This window comes from Neodiprion virginianus, chromosome 1 (genome assembly GCF_021901495.1).
Source record: "Neodiprion virginianus isolate iyNeoVirg1 chromosome 1, iyNeoVirg1.1, whole genome shotgun sequence".
NCBI classification, from domain to species: domain Eukaryota; kingdom Metazoa; phylum Arthropoda; class Insecta; order Hymenoptera; family Diprionidae; genus Neodiprion; species Neodiprion virginianus.
This window is the reverse complement of record NC_060877.1, coordinates 30,813,695-30,831,262: the sequence shown is the minus strand read 5'-3', so window position 1 is coordinate 30,831,262 and position 17,568 is coordinate 30,813,695. Positions and strand designations below refer to the sequence as shown.

Below are 17,568 nucleotides of genomic sequence, written 5' to 3'. Positions count from 1 at the left end.
ACAGGACGATAACCCGCCTATCATGCCTCCGTCCTGACTAATTCCGAACTCAGGGGCAGAAGTCAAGGCGCCCCGATAACAAAACTGCAGACTCCGAACAGCGTGACTTCCGTAGCGCATCGTCCACAAGAAAATAGAACGGTTCGGTTCGTGCCTTCGTACGTACGTTGTGTCTGCATTTAGAGCGAACATACGGAAGAAGGGAGACTGATCTGACTCTTCAGCTAGTAAGTAACTTCACTGATGATATCCTAGTCCCAGAGAACTTTTCTTACACATCGTACACTCGCTGAGAAACTTGAACCCGTCAAGTTTTTCACCACTCTCGTTACGTATCAATCCTCGGTGAATCGCTTTGAATTTTGAACTAACCGCTATGTTCGCACATGTTTATAAGTCAGATGCAAGTTCAAATCTTGAGCAGGTTGTTGTCGCTTTAACAGAATGGCTAACAATAGTTTCGTTGCGGATAGGTTCGTTTTTCATTTTAGTCAGCGTGAGTACCTGCAGTTTTATCATTCAACTCGTTTTGATACGCAGATGTATCTCCGTTATTTCATGGAAAAGTGACTTGCGTATTCTGGAATTAAATAAACACGGTAATCCCCCCGCAAATTGAGTATTAGGATATCTGGGTTTTGTATGGTTTCGTAGAAGTCCGGATAATCTAGAGACTTGATTCTCGTGACACGTGGTTAGATTCACTTTGAATGAATTTCCAGCAAACATATCACAGCTCCGGCAGTTTCTTTCTTTGTTACTTTATAATTTGATATCGTTTATACATGAATATCAAACTCCTTCATTTTTATTTAACTATTACGGTTTTATCATCCACTCTCTTTGGGTCTTTGGTAAAGGTCAAACTTTATTTGCAAAAGATGTATGTTTAAATAACCATTTATAATCTACGCCTGTAGAGCCCACAATCTATGCCCACAATAATGCATCACATCATGGCTTTCACATGTGATGATTAGGCCCAAGAAAATGAAGAACAATATTGGTGTTCATCAAAACGATATTGTTATTTGATTTGTTTCTCCGTTCGAAATTCGACCACAATACTGTTGTAAATTTCTCTACGTGAAACCGAGCCTCTAAAAGATATGTTTGATATAGTTAGTTCTGCTAAATGTGCTGTAATAAGATTTAACCGCATTGCTAGCCGGGTTTCGGCTATTATTTCTTAACAATGTTAATGGTTTCTGTACGAATTAACTAAATGTCAGTCGAAGTGAAAAGTACGAGATAAAGTTCACGTATATTCGGAACAAGCCAAACGCGCATCGTTTGGAGGGTAAAAAGAATCAATAAAATCGATCGCCTGCGGTACAACCCTAACAAAATTGTAAAAAGAAACTGCTTACATAGTATCCCAATAAAAAAGCAAAAGAGAACATCCACCGTAGTAACGATTTTGCAGGAAATACTAGATATTTACTGAACAAAATTGTCTGACGTGAAGTTGTCTCTCTGATTGGTGTAAAAAAGGAATTCAGGAAAGGCTGATCAGCTGTTAGGATGAATGTTGCAAAATTATTGATAACGTTAACGTAAAGCTGGTTCCATATTACCTTACATATTATAATAAGCCAGTTTCCAGCAAGATGCAGACAAGGTCTACGCGATAAAGGAATACTTACTGCCTCCGTGCGATGAAGACAAGAGACAACCACATCTCTGTATCTTCAAGGCGCTCGCCACTGCAGTTATCGCATCCTGCACCATAACCGTCTCCCGTACCACAGAGCACGATGTATACTGACCTTAAACCAGACCTCGAAAATGCAGTGTTACAGTCGCACCTGGAGGAATACCTTCCCTACGTGGGAGGTGCAGCCGGAGCTCTCGTCCTGACCGGGGTCGCCGCGTACTTTGCTTCACGTCCAACACCGGAGCGACCGCTCGTTCCTCTTGATGCTCAGGCCAAGGTTCTTCCGGTAAGCAGTAAGACATCCGTTAAGAAAAATTTTCAACACAACTTAATGACGTCGAGCAGAGTAACCGTCTCTCAGTTTTATGACAACATACTCGTACCTCTATCGCGATGTTCCGTCCGTTCTCTCCTCGTTTCACAAGTTTGGATAGCTTTACGCAAATGGAGGGATACTGGTTAGGGATTAAATTGTTCCATCACATGAAATGAAGCGAATTTAGTGAATTTCTCTCTGGATGCAGTGCCCTGCTCTCCCAACATGTAAATAGTGGAATAGTCCATAATTCCACCAGTTCCTCCACAGCCTGCGTATTCGATGAATATTTCGGTGTTTATGTACAGTAACCCGCAATGCTTGCGAAATATCAACTGTGAAATCGGAGCGGATGAACCCTAAACACGTCAAGAGCGTTATAATATTTCAATTATACTCAGTGAGAATGTAGGGCAACACCCCGGTGAGAAGTTCGTGTAGGATGTTTAGCTACTCTTAAGACTTCTTCAGAGTATTTCTGGTCTCGTTTAAACACGTTGGCTGAGTTCTACGAAAAAAAGCGCAATCCTTCCGCGAAATGAAACATAATTCAGAGTTATCATTGTGCAGAAGTTATTGAGGCAATGCCTCGCAATTGGTACTCGGCATAATGGTTCTGTGTATGGTACTTGGCGGCCGCTAAATATAACCCGAATGAGTATAGACGGGAAATTCGAGAATCATTCGAAGTGTATTTTTATATTCATCCAGCCGTTTTAAATCAAAAAATAATTCGTTGATACTTTTCTATCAGATTAAACATTGAGCTTTGAGGCTGAGAACAGATTTTTGAACTAAAATTGGTGTCAAATTGTTGGCTTTAAATTGTCTTTACAGCTAAAATGGTGAAGGAATGTTCAATAAATTTGAGATAAAAGCTTTTCACCGAAGAAGACATCGTTCAGGGGACCAAAAGTTAGACGTATCGGGAGGGTAGAGCAGGTCGTGTAACCGCGAAAGCAACGGCGTTTAGCCATCTTCCTAGGGGTGAACATTCTCTACACGACGAGATCCCCGGGTCCGGCGTTCCCTCGTGCGATGCAGAGTAAACGTACTTACTGGCGGAAAAATAAAGCAGCCGTTCCCCGCGATGCGACGCGACGCGACGCGACGGTCCGAAATGTTGGCAGGATCCCGCGCTTCCCCATCTGCTCTCGGGTAGTTGTTAGCTGTATTTTAACATCGGGATAAGTAAGTCAGGTGATGCAGAGATTACGCCTGCGTCGCGAGGGCCCAGCTCTCGACGTCTCTTAGAGGGGATGGCCTCCGACGGGGAGAGTGTTTACCGTCGAAGCTGGCCCTCGTCCAATAAGTTCAGCGTCGCCAGCGTCCCTCAATATGCGAGCCTATATTTAAATGGCCGAGAGTTTAAGTCGCTCGCTAGTCTCTTCGAGGGGAGGGAAGGACGAATGAGACGCGGACCGCGTGACAGAGCTTGGAGATACTCGGGGGAAAAGAGGCATCTTCGCGAAGCAACCCCGTTATTCGCCGGACCAGGAGACGGTAGTCACGGTGTGGTGCAGGTGTCGTGCAGTTCATATTGTGTACCTGGAGGAAATTTTCATATCCGCGAGTGCTTGGAAGGTTCAATCGAGGCCTCGAGGGCGGTTCTCTGAGTGCCTGGTTCCTTTTCATACGAAATGATACGAAGTCCGATAGACCTTAACGAGCAGTCGGAGATACTCAAGGTTACTTGACGAGCTACATTTTTTATTCGCCAATGTTACCGCATCCCGATACGTCGATTCGTCTATTTTTCGCGTCATTTGAAAAACTTTTGCAGATATTGCATCACGCGTTTTGCATCCTTGATGGTAGTATCCGCCTCTGGCCCTTTCGCGAGCAAATATGCATCAAGGACTCGCGTTGTACCGGTCGGCATCTGTACTTGAAATATTCTTTCGTACAGTTGACCTTGCTACGTGTAAATTTAACACTTTTGAAGAGGTTCCAGAAGAAATGAGACAACCTTACCTAGCTACCGTATGATTGATGATTGGTCTGTGAAACCACGCGATTTATTCAAGAAAAATAGAAGAACAAAGCTGCCGATGAGGGAGAAAATAGTGAAAACTAAAATGAGGCAAAAGCGCCGTGGCCGGTTGTTTAACATCATCAAAGTGATACTGTATACTTGCAAATTTGATTGGAATTTATGCGGCTTGTCTATGTGATTGCAATGTATAGACTTTAGAGCGAGCCAAAAATTAACACGGGAATCGTTATCTAATCAAAAATAGGAAAATCATCCGTCTGTTTGTCTCGGGCTACACAGTACTGCTTCATGCTATATTTAGTGTAGTGCTTTGCCGATCGGTTACGCAATATCGGATATAATTTAAGTTTGGGAAACCTTTGGTTTCAGGGTGCCGAGCTTGTCAGAGTGTCAAAATTCTACAAGGACAGCAAGGATGGCAAATTCGTCAGCTACATTCACGAGGACACAAGAACTCTCTACGACTCATTCCGAAGGGGTGCTAAAGAGTCTAGTAAGTCTTCATTAAACCTGAACCAATTTTTAATCAACCACTCAAGCTTGACGTCGACCACGCCCACTTCCTCTTCACCGGTGTAAGCGCGACCTTTGATGTATTGCGTGTGTTAGAATTGGTCAATAAACTATGTTACGATAAACACGAATAATAGTTCAGACGTGATGTGTCGCATTAAATGACATACGCAGACGAGTATCACTTTTAAACGTCTGTAATTTTTATAACAATTCTACAATCCTTCTGCGTGAATGTCCATTAATAGTTAAGTATTGGCTTTTTTTTATTGCTCCAATGGCATCTGTATATTTAACAGAAGGAACGTTGACAGTTGTAATAATTGACGACTGGTCACGTGGTCAGCGCGTCTGTTTTACAAATGGGATATTTTCAATTAAAAAACTCTGTTCAATCGAATTTCTAAGCTGGACTGAGTGTCTTAATTTATAAACGATTCGACAGCGATGGCTCGGTCTAATTAAACAAATAATAACAGTTCTGTTAATTTTACTTACCAAATTTTCAATGCGAAAAGATGGGTTGCACAGTTTGGCAAGTTTGATTCAAACCACTTATTTCAGACTTATATTAAGATAACATACGGAGGACAGGTGGTCCAAGGAAAAGCTCGCCAAACAAAAATATCAGTCAATAAATAGATTTTCCACGATTAGATAAGCTTATGCTTTTCTCAATTAAGCTTGGGCTCTCTCTGTTGCTCATTCTTTGACAGTTGAAATTACCTAAATTCAGTCCATAATCCTCGAATATATCTACTTTGATTTGTACATTTCGAGGGATAGTTAGAGCTAAGTTAAAGCCAGCGTACCGCAAACCCCAAGATTCGCAAGGTTAAAAGAAATAACTAAAATTTTCTGTAAAACAAATAAAAAATATAAAATACCAAGGCCTGACTGGTCGTCGAGACCGACTAGGTGCACCGTATGTTACATATATTTTCGTTCGCAGATATTGCCAAGTTCGCATTTTGTTGACAGACAATGGGCCATGCCTTGGATGGCACGAAGGAAAAAATAAACCTTATCAATGGCTGCACTACAACGAGACGTTGCTGCGCGCGAGGAACTTGGGCTCAGGATTAATCGCCTGCGGCCTTGTTCCCGGACCTCAGACATTGATAGGACTCTACAGTCAAAATTGTCCCGAATGGGTACTCACAGAACAGGCATGCTACAATTACTCCTTGGTGGTCGTACCTCTCTACGACACCTTGGGACCGGACGCCTGCGCCTACATTATCAACCAGGCAGAGATCAGTTTGGTAGTTTGCGAGGACGACAAGAAGTGCAATCTTCTGTTGGACAAAGCACCGAGGTGTCTCAGGAAGCTGGTCGTAATGAAGGACATCAGACCCGCCACGAAACAACGGGCGAAAAACCGAGGCGTTGAACTCCTGAGGTTCGACGAGGTCGAGCGTCTCGGTTCCCAAAAGGACTACCCCGAAGTACCTCCTCGTCCAACTGACCTTTGCACCATCTGTTACACATCCGGGACGACGGGGAATCCTAAGGGTGTCATGCTGACCCATCAGAATGTGGTAGCCGGCGTCTGCGCTGTGCTCCTTCAATTCGGGGACCACAGGCCCACCGCCAAGGACGTTATGATCAGTTTTCTTCCTCTGGCACATATGCTGGAACGGTGCTGCGAGAATGGAATGTACATGGTGGGTGGCGCGGTGGGCTTTTACAGTGGAGACATCAAACATTTGACGGAGGATATGAAAGCTCTAAAGCCGACGGTGATGCCCGCCGTTCCGAGACTACTCAATCGAATCTATGACAAGGTGAGATTTAGTTAAAAGCTCTACGGCAAGTCGGGTTTCTATTTTCGTCGTTATTCACAGATTTTGCCGCTACGACGGATATTCGTTTTATATGGCTGATGATAGTTGGACTAAAACGTTGCGTGATTTAATAGTTTTCAGAACGCTTTTGCGTATATAATAAAAGCAAACAAACGGAAGTGTTAAGAGCTTTCGACTTTGCAGAGAAACGAGTTGGTTTTTTGTCGGTGTGAAAATACACGCCTGCCCTGTAAATATTTTTACTACGGAATCGATTAATGCGAATTTTTCCACAAATCAATTGATCAAGTTGCACGTAAGTTGTTGGCTGACCGCACGCTTATTTATCTTTCCTTAACGTCGAGATGCAATCAAAGACTTTTTGATTTACGATCATATAAGAGCCCAACATTTGATCGCGGATTATACTCAACGAAGCTTTCACCCAGTCCCAACATTTCCGATATTACCGTTTCCTTTATAGCAATTTTTATCCAAGGCTGAGGAGTAAAGTTTCTTCAAAAGGTTCACTAAATAGATATATATTTATGTAACACTATAAACTCCGGCGGCAGTATACTCGCACATCGTATCCAGTATACATATACAGACAGATTTATCACCCACCACTATATAAACAGTTTCCTCGTTCCGTCACTCAACTAGAGTACACTTCAAGAATAACTAAATTTGACAGGTAACAGCAGAACTCCAAGGCTCGTTTCTTAAACGGATGCTATTCAACATGGCCTTGCGAGCGAAGGAGTCGGAAATCAAGAAGAGCATAGTAAGGAACAACAGTTTTTGGGACAAGGTCGTCTTCAAGAAGATACAGGATGGAATGGGAGGACGACTTAGATTGATTATGGTCGGCTCAGCGCCTTTGTCGGGCAACGTTCTTACCTTTGCGAGATGCGTTCTGGGATGCCTGATCGTCGAGGGTTACGGGCAGACCGAATGCTGTGCCCCAATCACCTTGACCGTCCAGGTTAGTCAATGTCGTCCTATGCGTGCACTCGATCCGTCGATGAATCCGTTGGAACGATAGCTCGTGTACGAGAAGAGCGTGGAAAGGTCAGAAATCAGGTTTACGCACCAGCGTTCACGTTGCGGCTATTTCTATAAACAGCACCTGGAATGCCATGAAATTTAAAATTAGAGCACAAGTTTTCTCATTCACCAAATTCACTGCCCAATGGGACAAGAGCTAAAAATACGCCAGTCCCATTAAACAGCAATTAATTTATGCAAGATCCATTTCAACTAATGAACATATTTTTATGATTTTGTACTTCGCGAGTTATAAATCATTTCAGGACAATTATGCTATCTAATTAAGATCATACTTATTCGACAATCCCAGCTGAATGATCAGCATAGCCGAAGTTGTTTGAACAATTTGAAGACTTGATTATCGTACGGAGCGGTACAGTGTACAATTGGAAAACAAAACTTTTATCGCAAATGTAACATATCGCTAATTGATAAATGGTGTTTGAAATAATTTGCACAATGATCCCGTATTTCTTTATCTTCTGTGCAGGTTTAAAAAATCAAAAATCGATAAATCGATAGTGATATCAATTCGCGCTAACGCTATTACTCCATCCATTTCGGGAATTCAATTACGAGTAACTTAATTCACAAGACGCTGACATTGTTGATTCAATCAACCGTCGAAGGGTGCTATCGCGAAAACAACCGCCAGCCACAAACTATTCACCCTGCTCTTGCTATACTTAGCACCATTAACATGTGGCCTCTGTAAACATAAGGAAATTATTCATGCTGCACTCAGTCTGGCTAATTCATCTCTCCACCACATTGTTGTCATCATTATTTTTATCGCTGGCATAAACGCCTATTAGTTTTGAAACAAACGAAAACTCGTGTGTACATCCGCATTCTCATCATATTCGTACTAATCTTGTTATTTATTATTGATATCTAATTCTGTTACGTGCAAAGTAACATGTAAGCTCGACACGTGTGTAGAGCTGACGCAACAAGAAGTGAGTAACTATGGCCACAGCCACTGTCTGTCGACTATTTGTAAAAACTCGTAATTTATCCGCGATGAAACACCGTCACACTTTGCGTTACTGATCATCCTGACTCACGCAGTAAATTCATCTTACAATTTATTCCCACGTGCGTGGTTAGGGTCAGCGTCGGCACGTCTTTTCATTAATAGCTTTTGATTGAGCCGCGACGCTTAATTTAACTTCAAATTTACCAGTCAGCTTTATTCCATCTCAAGCAGTCAGTCCGCCACAAGCCCCTGCAATTATTAATATAATACACCGGCGGATCGGTAGGCTACATTAAATTTCGACGATACAACAACGAAAAGTTCTATTTTTATAATATTTCCGAGGCGACAAAAATATTATACGCAGCATAGATATTCTGGTTTTGTTCTATAGGATAATCAAAAATATACCTACAATATTTAAGCTTCTAAGTTTGTTGAGCACATATAAAAATTATCTAAAAAATCGACAGCTTATTTTGCAATCATTGCGCGTATTGACGCGATCCGCACAAGACAAATGAACACACCTATAATTATAATAAACTAGACTCTAGACAAATGGACGAAAATTTGTACCATTAAAAGCCGGAATATTCAACCGCCAATTTTTTAATTTTCATCTAAAAAATCGTGTAAACCTTGAAAAATTACTGTACGGGTTTGCATTTCAAATAAACCTTCCGAAAAATTGCGTAGAGAAATTCGTTTACATCCTGATTCGAACGACTCTGCGTAAATACTGAATTACGTAAATTTCCTGCAGCTGGCATAGCGCACGAGTAAAATCTTGAACTGAAACGGATGCCTCGACACGTGAGGCGTTCCTATTTACTCGCATAACAACACAATATATTGATTATATTAACTCGGTTCATAATTAATACGCGCAGGCAAGATAGGCGATAATGTGTAGCGCGTATTATAATATCAAGTATTTTATGAAGTGCTTTTGGATATGTATAAGTGTACCAGAAATTTTTGATGCTGTGTAACAAATAGCGTACATATTTCACCACCTGAAACACGTGCTGCGAACTAAATATATCTTCACTTCAACGTCATACTTACATGCTTATGTAAATCTATGTTTAGTAGTTTTCATCCATAACCAAATGCTCGTATTAAAGTACAATAAAATGGTAGCATTGATTCCAGTTTATTTTTGCGATACGTTAGAACTTTTAATAGCGCGTGAATACCTGGTCGCTGTATTGAAGTGGCGACATAAACCTGACGGTATAACAGCCGTAGCGGTTTATTTTATCAACACCGATTCAATTCTTGCAATCAATTTAGAGCACGCACACTGTACACACGTTGAGATATAACGAAATCACCGTGTCGGTATTTTTATTATTATTTATTTTATTTCTTTTTTTCTTTTTTTTTTTTTTTTTTTTTTTTTTTTTTTTTGCGCCTCCGAATTCCATTGGCATATAAGTATTGGATGTGTAAGCAATACACAAATAACGTCGTATCGGAGTCCAAAAATAACAAAGGGGTGATCGTAGTGGTCAGATGACGCGGTCAAATGACAATGAAATGTATTGCGACAACTTGTAACTAACTTTAAACAAATTAAACCCTCTCGAGTCAACAGCGAACGTTGTTCATCAATTGTTTTCTTTTGAAGGGTGACCACGTGCCGGAGCACGTGGGACCGCCGGTCGCCTGTTGTTGCGTGAAACTAGTCGACGTACCAGACATGGAATATTACGCCGTTAGCAACCAGGGTGAAGTTTGCGTCAAGGGTACCAACGTCTTCGCCGGGTACTTCAAGGACCCCGAAAAAACTGCCGAGGTTATCGACGAACAAGGATGGCATCACACAGGAGACATCGGCATGTGGTTGCCTGTAAGTTTCAAAAAATCGCGTTCAAGTTAGTAAATTGTAGTGTAATGATTCGTGCTGAGGAAAAACCGTTATTCCACGATTTTGAATTTCCACCGTGGATTGAATTTCAAAAATACTGTGATGGCATGAAAAATATAAAAAAATTGTATCTACTAAATCTGGCGATTATTTTGTTGACTCAACCGAATCTTCTTGCATTTAAAACATTTTTTTCGCCATGTATGGCCATCGCCAAAATTGGTAAATTCAACAACAACGTTTTCTCTGTGTGTATAAACGCACGATTACCACATAATTTTGTTATCCCTTCCCCAGAATGGCACGCTCAAGATAATCGACCGTAAAAAACATATCTTCAAATTATCACAAGGCGAGTACATCGTCCCTGAAAAAATAGAGAACATATACATCCGTAGCCAGTATGTCCACCAAGTCTTTGTTCACGGTGAATCGCTAAAGTCCTGCGTCGTGGCGATTGTTGTTCCTGACGTTGACGTCGTGAAATGCTGGGCATCCGAGAACAGAATTCCCGGAACGTTGAGCGTCCTCTGCGCGAACCCAGAGGTAAAACGGCTTATCCTCGACGACATGCAGGCCTGGGGAAGGGAAAGTGGCCTCAAGTCCTTCGAACAGGTTTGTTTGAATATATCCGTACTTAATTATAGTATAAAATGGCAAGAAACTTAATTATTTATGTGATAATTCATGGTACACACCTTACAGTTTTGAGATTATTCGAGACTCTAATGACGTTTGATACGTGAATTTTTTTAGGTGAAAGACATTTACCTGCATCCAGACCCATTCTCAGTACAAAACGGCCTTTTGACGCCAACGCTGAAAACGAAACGACCGCAACTCAAAGCATACTTCAAACCTCAACTGGAAGATCTTTATCAGCATCTGGCTTGACCGAAGTGACCTCCGGTCTTCAATTATTAATTAACAATTGAACCAACTCGCTCCGGAACGATGAACCACGCCTTCTAGACCAAAAACGCTATTGTCAACACTTGATACACATTTATTACATCATTTTCACCAATACATAGTCTTGAAAGAGGAACACTAAATAAGCTATTAAGATATTGATAATATTATAAATAATAAAACAGGTTATTGTTAAACTTGTCTGGTTCCTTCTTCCTTCAAGATGTTGACCGGCTCCTTTCTGTACGTACGAAATATTCAACGATTCTATTATTTCAATTCCTCTAATTCAATCTTCGGTGCATCTGTAATATACATACATACATTCACACATACCTGCTTCGTTAGTTGAAATTAGCCTGGGTGAACCAAACCGGTAGAGATCCTTGAAAGATCGTGCTATTAATATACATGATCAAACGACGAAGTGGAACAAATTTGAAAATATTAAACAAGTAAAAATAAATCCACTCAACTCTGTTACTATAATACTTGAGTGGGCTCATTGACGCGTTGAATCGATTAAATTTGATTAATGCATATTCGCATGGAATACGTTAAAATAAAACGATCTAACGATAAATGTTCTATATGCGTAACTAGAATTCATTACAAATGACAGATTATTTGCTGCTTCAGTAATTCATCGACGATTTTGTGAAGGATGGGTGTTTACAATTTGTACAAGATATGTAATATGTATCTAATAAATCCCAGCTGCGTTTAAACAAATTTTAAGGTAAGCAAATTTTCATACTTGTCATACATAACATATACATACATATAGGTATATTGCTATATACATATATGCGTAGAAATGTAGGGAATGCAATGAAATATACGAAGTTCTACTAAAAATTTTTAGTCATCACATTTTCAATTTGCTTCTTCGCGATGTTTTGTTCTACACATTTTTCTAGAATACCAACTAGCATGGAAGGCAATGACTGTATTGTATATCTTTCTACTTTTTTACGTTAGAGGAAAAATATAAGAATCAGATTACAATATGTTACCCAACTATTTCAAATAAAGACAGGTGAGATGTCAAAAATAATTGCTTCAGTGAGTTACTCCAATTACATCAGTGAGTTATTAATTTAATACTTACACTTTGCAAATAGGTCTTCATTATATCTACATTAAATATGTTTACAATCAATGGTATTTTAATAAATTAAAATTAGTTTCACCACCTGCTGTAACGAATTCGATATCTGGTCGATTCAAGAACACACACCAGTGATGCAAGACGAGAATTGAAATAACACGAAGTAAGGTTGTTTACACATCAAAGCGTGGTTGCTACAAATGTATACCAAATTCATTACAGTATGCAGGTCTACATGTTTCGAACTTTGGCAATAACCCAAGACGAAAATACATAAAACAGCATCCCCATGTTATCTAAAGTGTAGTAACTATCAAATGCGACAATAGGTATATAAATAAGTGATATAAATAAAAAGTATGGCAAAGTCGCATATTCAAGAACTCTGTGCAAGAATCAGATGTCCAAAAATAGGCAGTGCATTATAGAAATCTTCTTCAATTTTGTTTTACCTATATATACAAATCTAGGCGAGCTATGAAAAACCCTGATCATGCATCACGCAAATCGAGATATTATAGATGACCTCAACAATCGCAATCCCATATGTATTTCAATATTAAAACGGTGGAATGAAGGTACATTCGGCATATTAATTCCTAAACAAGCTAGTCAATGCGACGTTTAAGCTTGTATTAAATCGAACAGATAAATTGAAAGATAATTCTGTAGAAACCGCGGCAAACTATTTTGGCACGACCTACTTGTAAGCCTGCTGATTGTTGATTAGCGACTTAATTTAACTTCAATAAACGTAGATTTTATACTGGCGGAGAAGTTATTACGTTAAGTAATTATCATTAATGTTACTTGATCTGAAAGATGCGTGACACCGTGTTATATTGTACATTTAACCCTTAGACTTGAAGCTATAATATACTACGAAGCATGCCACTATTGTTAGTACGAGGGCAACAATCGCAAGGGCTATCCTTTGTTGAACAGCCCTGAAAATCATCCCCGACAGCAATCGAGATCCTCGTCCGAGCTCCGCATCAGTTTCTCGTAACTAAAAATACATATTTACGGTCAATAAATGCTGATAATTGTAGGAGGTTGGCACTTAATTATTCAGAAATCCAATATACCAACCCTTCCTCTAGTTCTTTGTATGGTTTCTCTCTGATCATGAAGATCTTTTAGAACCTGAGAACCAACCTCTTCACTTTCCAAAACCATGCGGTAACCGTTTTGCAAGTTTCTCCCTGTTCTTTCTATCCTATCAGAATTATCTAGTAATCTCTGTCTTTGATCTATTGTTATACTGGTATCCCACGATTCGTCTCTACCCCCCTCAGCTCCTCCATCGTCCTTAGGTCGCTTAGCGGACTGAAATTCTTGGTTCAATCTCTTTAGTTCGGCTCTGTGACTCTCTACGCGACCCCTAAGTCGATCGCGAGCTGCGCCACTCATTCCCCGTACCTCCAGCTCCATTTGCTCAAGCTAAGAAAAGGAGTCAAATAAAAAATGAGTTCAATTAAACAAGAATCTTGTTACGTTTTCACGTAGTTTGGGCATCGTCACCTGATAAAAACACGGTAAAAATCTTCCTTACCAACTCTTGAGCCTCCTCAACTTGCCGGTCAACATCTTGAACGAGCGCCCTTTTTTCACCTGTGAATTAAATCATGGATGACGTATGCGTATCACCCGAGATGTGATTTGTATCGATTATCATTTGTCGCAAGACCGCTAGATAGCGACCGTTTGTCACGTCACAATCATCGTATTAATATAAACTCAGCGTTAAAATAACGTGATTATTTCAAGGTACACAACGAACATATCCTTACCGCTATTCACTATCGCGATCCTACTTATTTTAGCGGTGATATCAGCTGTCAAAACAGCGTATTGTTGCTCGTAGTTGTCAACGAGCGTCGCCATCTTTATTTTTAGTTCGAAAACTCGACACCCTCGATATCGACTGCGGCGCTAACGACACCGTTAACGAATCGTCTACTGCGTAAAACGTCGCTTCCTTTTCCGGTTAGGTCCGACAAAGGTTTGTCCGTATTTTCATGTATTTATTAAATATCCAAGTTTGTTCGAATAATCGTGCGATTATGCGTGCACCCAGTGACTCCCGGATACTCTTTCATGTTTAATCATGTATATCGTCCACGTATTTATTGCCTTCTTCAAACGATCGTACTTTATTTTACAGAGCCAAAATGGTGCAGCGACTCACCTATAGACGACGGCTGTCGTATAATACGAAAAGTAACAGGAGACGTGTGTAAGTGTTTTCACATATCAAATTGCCTCAAAGCTATTATTCCCCTAAATATTCCCGCTTGAATAAGTACACATACGACGGTTAAACTCATCGTTAATATAAGATTTTCTCTTGTCCGTTCAAGTGAGGTTATGTTTTGGTTATCGCTACCCGTTTCTCTTAAGTCTATCCACGTGCGTACGACAGTTATTGTATCGACCTTAACACGGCTTTTTCTGTTGAATATTAAGGATGGGTTTTGTTGACTAAATTTACGCCAGATCTTGCACATGATGTTTTCTATGGAACAATTTTACATCACCTATCATATCACTTGTAATTTATCGGCTTCTTTCTTACAGCGTTCGTACGCCTGGTGGTAAACTTGTTTACCAGTACCTGAAGAAACCTAAGAAGATCCCAAGATGTGGACAATGCAAAGATAAACTTAGGGGTATCCAGCCTGCCAGGCCAATGGAACGCTCACGTATGTGCAGGCGCAAAAAGACTGTAAAGCGTGTCTACGGCGGTGTCCTTTGCCACAAATGTGTCAAGGAAAGGTACGTAGTCGTTAACAGACATGACCGAATTTAAAAAGACTCAATCGTACACATTATTAAGTATAAAAGATACTATAGTCAATCTTTCCAAACTCAATAAACTATCACCAATTTTAACTAATATCAAAGTCTATGCAGCCTTGATGCAAAAATGTCGCAGTCAGTGTAATTCTACATGTAACTTAAAAAAACTTTTTGATTTCATGTGAAAACAACTCCAAGAAATGTATTACTGCGATTCGTAGTAATTCAATTATGAAAATACATTTCTGGGTATCCTTGTTGCGCAAAATCAAACTTTTTTGGACATTTGTATTTGGTAATGCATGTAGAATTGTGCTGATTATGGTGTTTTTAAATCAGTGATGGCGTAATTTTGATAATAAGTCAAAATACATGACGTTTTACACAGCTGATGAAAACTGACTATAACATCCTCTTAACCTAATGACTATTTGTCATTTGAAATATTCCACCAATATTATAGAAAATTCTACAATTACACACACGCTATATTATCTTGCGTAAAAATTTCACAATAAATTATTTTCATAACTTATAACCCTTATGGTTAAGTTTTATATCAAAGCTTGGTTCGGTATTGCAGTTACCTGCCTAACTATTGAAGTTATGACATAATGTTTTTTACACATACTTGCCACTTTGGTTCATTATTTGTTGTTTACTCTTACTGAATATTATTCGATCTCAAATTCGTAGTACAGTGGTGATTGTATGTAATAAAATCATGAATAACATTTTAGTCTACATTTCTTTACTGTGTTTCAGAATTTATTTAATCAGATGATATTTTTATCAACAGCGATTGATTTATTTTACTCTGTTCACTTGATCTCGCATAATTTCCGTAGTTCGATTCTAATCAGAATATAGGTTCATATTTTCACATTTTTGCTTGAATTGAAACATCGAAACGAAACGTAAAATCCCAAGTTGTAAATACTACTGCGTTTACTTTAACCTTTAAAGTGCATCGTTGTTTCGCGGATCATTAAGTGCATCGTGGGTGTCCGACACCCGCGAGACTTTGAACGTTAATTACTCAGCCGCTATCGAATATTTTGTTACAAAAATTTAATCCGATATAGTTTAACATATATATTTTATTATATAGTAGGTATTTTAATTATTTATTTATTTTAATAACACAAAAAAAATTGCTGAAAGAAAAAAAATGGAAAAAATGGATTTTTTTACTTAAAAAATTGTATCTCGCGTAATTTTAAATATTTTTAGCTAAAAATTTAGGATGGTACTCTTCAAATACTATACTTTTAGAAAAAAAATACTATAATACGGATGTTTTCAAAAAAGATATTTATTTGCACATTTGAAGTGCCAATTTTTCGGGTAAAATAACACATCAATTCTTAGCTATTTTCATGTTTTTATTTAATAAAAAAAGGATCGAAATAATGAAATAATACAAAATATTGAAGGATCACATAAAAAAGGATCGTATAAAAAAGTATTATTTATAAAAAAATCAAGTAATAATCAGAGTAATTTTCTTCTGCGTCACTTTCTTGGCCGCCAAAATTCTCTTCATCGTCTGCCGTTTCTAATAACGTTTCACGCAACAAGCGTGGTCGTAGGCTATAAGCCATCTACAAAGCAAAAATGTGTTAAATAATGAAAATAAAAATTTTTTTTCACTTTCGATAGTGTACTTACGTTAAATTATTGTTAATTACGTATACTAAAACAGAGAAAAAATTTGCTCCAAAAACACTTTTTCACCCACTACGTGCACAGTGGGTGTCGGACACCCGCGGATTTTAGAACGTCTACTTTGCGCAGCATCTGTTCGTATACTGACGCTTACCAAAATATACTAACCTACTTTACTTACAGTTAGTGATCTCAATTGCAGGTAGATAGCGACATATACCCACTTTTCTCAAATTAAGTAATGTTTTTGGGACCTTAAACATTTCTGCGGGTGTCAAACACCCGTGATGCACTTTAAAGGTTAATGTCGTGTTTTTTTGTTTTAGAATCGTTCGTGCGTTTTTAATCGAGGAACAGAAAATCGTCGTGAAGGTAATCAAAGCTCAACAGGCTTCCAGCAAGCCCAAGAAGACCGATAAATAAGCTGTTCATCTTTTATTAAACGAAAAATAAAACTAAAAAAAATCTACTGACGTGGTTTACTTTTTTGCCCTCTATAATTGTATGTACCACGGCGTTCCATACCGGTGGCATGCTACGTCGTAATTTGTAGTTACTTAAGGAGAGCTACTAATGAACATACACGCGAAGAGGGAGATGCAATCTCGAACCTTTTCACTAAATATTGTCGCAAGGTATTATTTTTTTCTGCAACACATTGGACTCCCCTAAAATTTACATACACACTACCAAAATCGTTACCCCTATTTCGTACGTATCTCGATGACTTAATTTTACGCGAAATAAATATGCAGATGTATTAATACTTACGACACTGTACGATACTTTGAAAGATTTGCCTCGTTTTATGTCGAATACTATGTTTACACGCATATGTTGTAAGAAACTAGTGAAATTACATCCTGAATTCTGAGAAAAACTGTTCTAATATTACGTC

At 39.1% G+C, this 17,568-nt stretch overlaps 3 protein-coding genes across 5 annotated transcripts; 2 read left to right on the top strand and 1 right to left on the bottom strand.

Annotated features, from left to right (window-relative positions):
- The first annotated feature begins 86 nt into the window (after nt 1-86).
- LOC124300524 (long-chain-fatty-acid--CoA ligase 5) lies at nt 87-11,286 on the top strand. Of its 3 annotated transcripts, none has more exons than XM_046754733.1 (8): nt 87-227; nt 1,607-1,943; nt 4,339-4,462; nt 5,464-6,269; nt 6,967-7,257; nt 9,938-10,159; nt 10,475-10,792; nt 10,934-11,286. In XM_046754733.1, exons 2-8 carry the CDS (start codon nt 1,758-1,760, stop codon nt 11,069-11,071), a joined length of 2,085 nt encoding a protein of 694 aa, XP_046610689.1. In that variant the 5' UTR covers nt 87-227; nt 1,607-1,757; the 3' UTR covers nt 11,072-11,286. The 3 variants fall into 3 exon arrangements, with proteins under 3 accessions (XP_046610689.1, XP_046610697.1, XP_046610705.1); XM_046754741.1 differs by having other exon boundaries at nt 89-227; nt 1,795-1,943; XM_046754749.1 differs by lacking the exons at nt 87-227; nt 1,607-1,943 and adding an exon at nt 3,341-3,661.
- Nucleotides 11,287-12,150: 864 nt separating this feature from the next.
- Nucleotides 12,151-14,121, bottom strand: LOC124300623 (vesicle transport through interaction with t-SNAREs homolog 1A). Its single transcript, XM_046754918.1, has 4 exons — nt 13,994-14,121; nt 13,756-13,814; nt 13,293-13,643; nt 12,151-13,209 (listed from the first exon to the last, which is right to left on the bottom strand). The coding sequence occupies exons 1-4, from the start codon at nt 14,085-14,087 to the stop codon at nt 13,051-13,053; spliced, it is 663 nt and encodes a 220-aa protein (XP_046610874.1). The 5' UTR covers nt 14,088-14,121; the 3' UTR covers nt 12,151-13,050.
- Nucleotides 14,122-14,134: 13 nt separating this feature from the next.
- LOC124300630 (60S ribosomal protein L34-like) lies at nt 14,135-17,139 on the top strand. The gene is made up of 4 exons (XM_046754932.1): nt 14,135-14,205; nt 14,368-14,439; nt 14,781-14,978; nt 16,997-17,139. Exons 2-4 carry the CDS (start codon nt 14,375-14,377, stop codon nt 17,091-17,093), a joined length of 360 nt encoding a protein of 119 aa, XP_046610888.1. The 5' UTR covers nt 14,135-14,205; nt 14,368-14,374; the 3' UTR covers nt 17,094-17,139.
- The last annotated feature ends 429 nt before the right edge of the window (nt 17,140-17,568 follow it).

Bases quoted from the DNA above. Each gene is read 5' to 3' on its own strand.
- LOC124300524 (XM_046754733.1), top strand. From the start codon at position 1,758: ATGTATACTGACCTTAAACCAGACCTCGAAAATGCAGTGTTACAGTCG. The intron at 4,463-5,463 runs GTAAGTCTTCAT...TTTTGTTGACAG, and splicing joins AAGGGGTGCTAAAGAGTCTA to ACAATGGGCCATGCCTTGGA. The intron at 6,270-6,966 runs GTGAGATTTAGT...TAAATTTGACAG, and splicing joins TCAATCGAATCTATGACAAG to GTAACAGCAGAACTCCAAGG.
- LOC124300623 (XM_046754918.1), bottom strand. From the start codon at position 14,087: ATGGCGACGCTCGTTGACAACTACGAGCAACAATACGCTGTTTTGACA. The intron at 13,644-13,755 runs GTAAGGAAGATT...TCCTTTTCTTAG, and splicing joins TTGAGGAGGCTCAAGAGTTG to CTTGAGCAAATGGAGCTGGA. The intron at 13,210-13,292 runs GTTGGTATATTG...ATGTATTTTTAG, and splicing joins TACAAAGAACTAGAGGAAGG to TTACGAGAAACTGATGCGGA.
- LOC124300630 (XM_046754932.1), top strand. From the start codon at position 14,375: ATGGTGCAGCGACTCACCTATAGACGACGGCTGTCGTATAATACGAAA. The intron at 14,440-14,780 runs GTAAGTGTTTTC...TCTTTCTTACAG, and splicing joins AAAAGTAACAGGAGACGTGT to CGTTCGTACGCCTGGTGGTA. The intron at 14,979-16,996 runs GTACGTAGTCGT...TTTTTGTTTTAG, and splicing joins CACAAATGTGTCAAGGAAAG to AATCGTTCGTGCGTTTTTAA.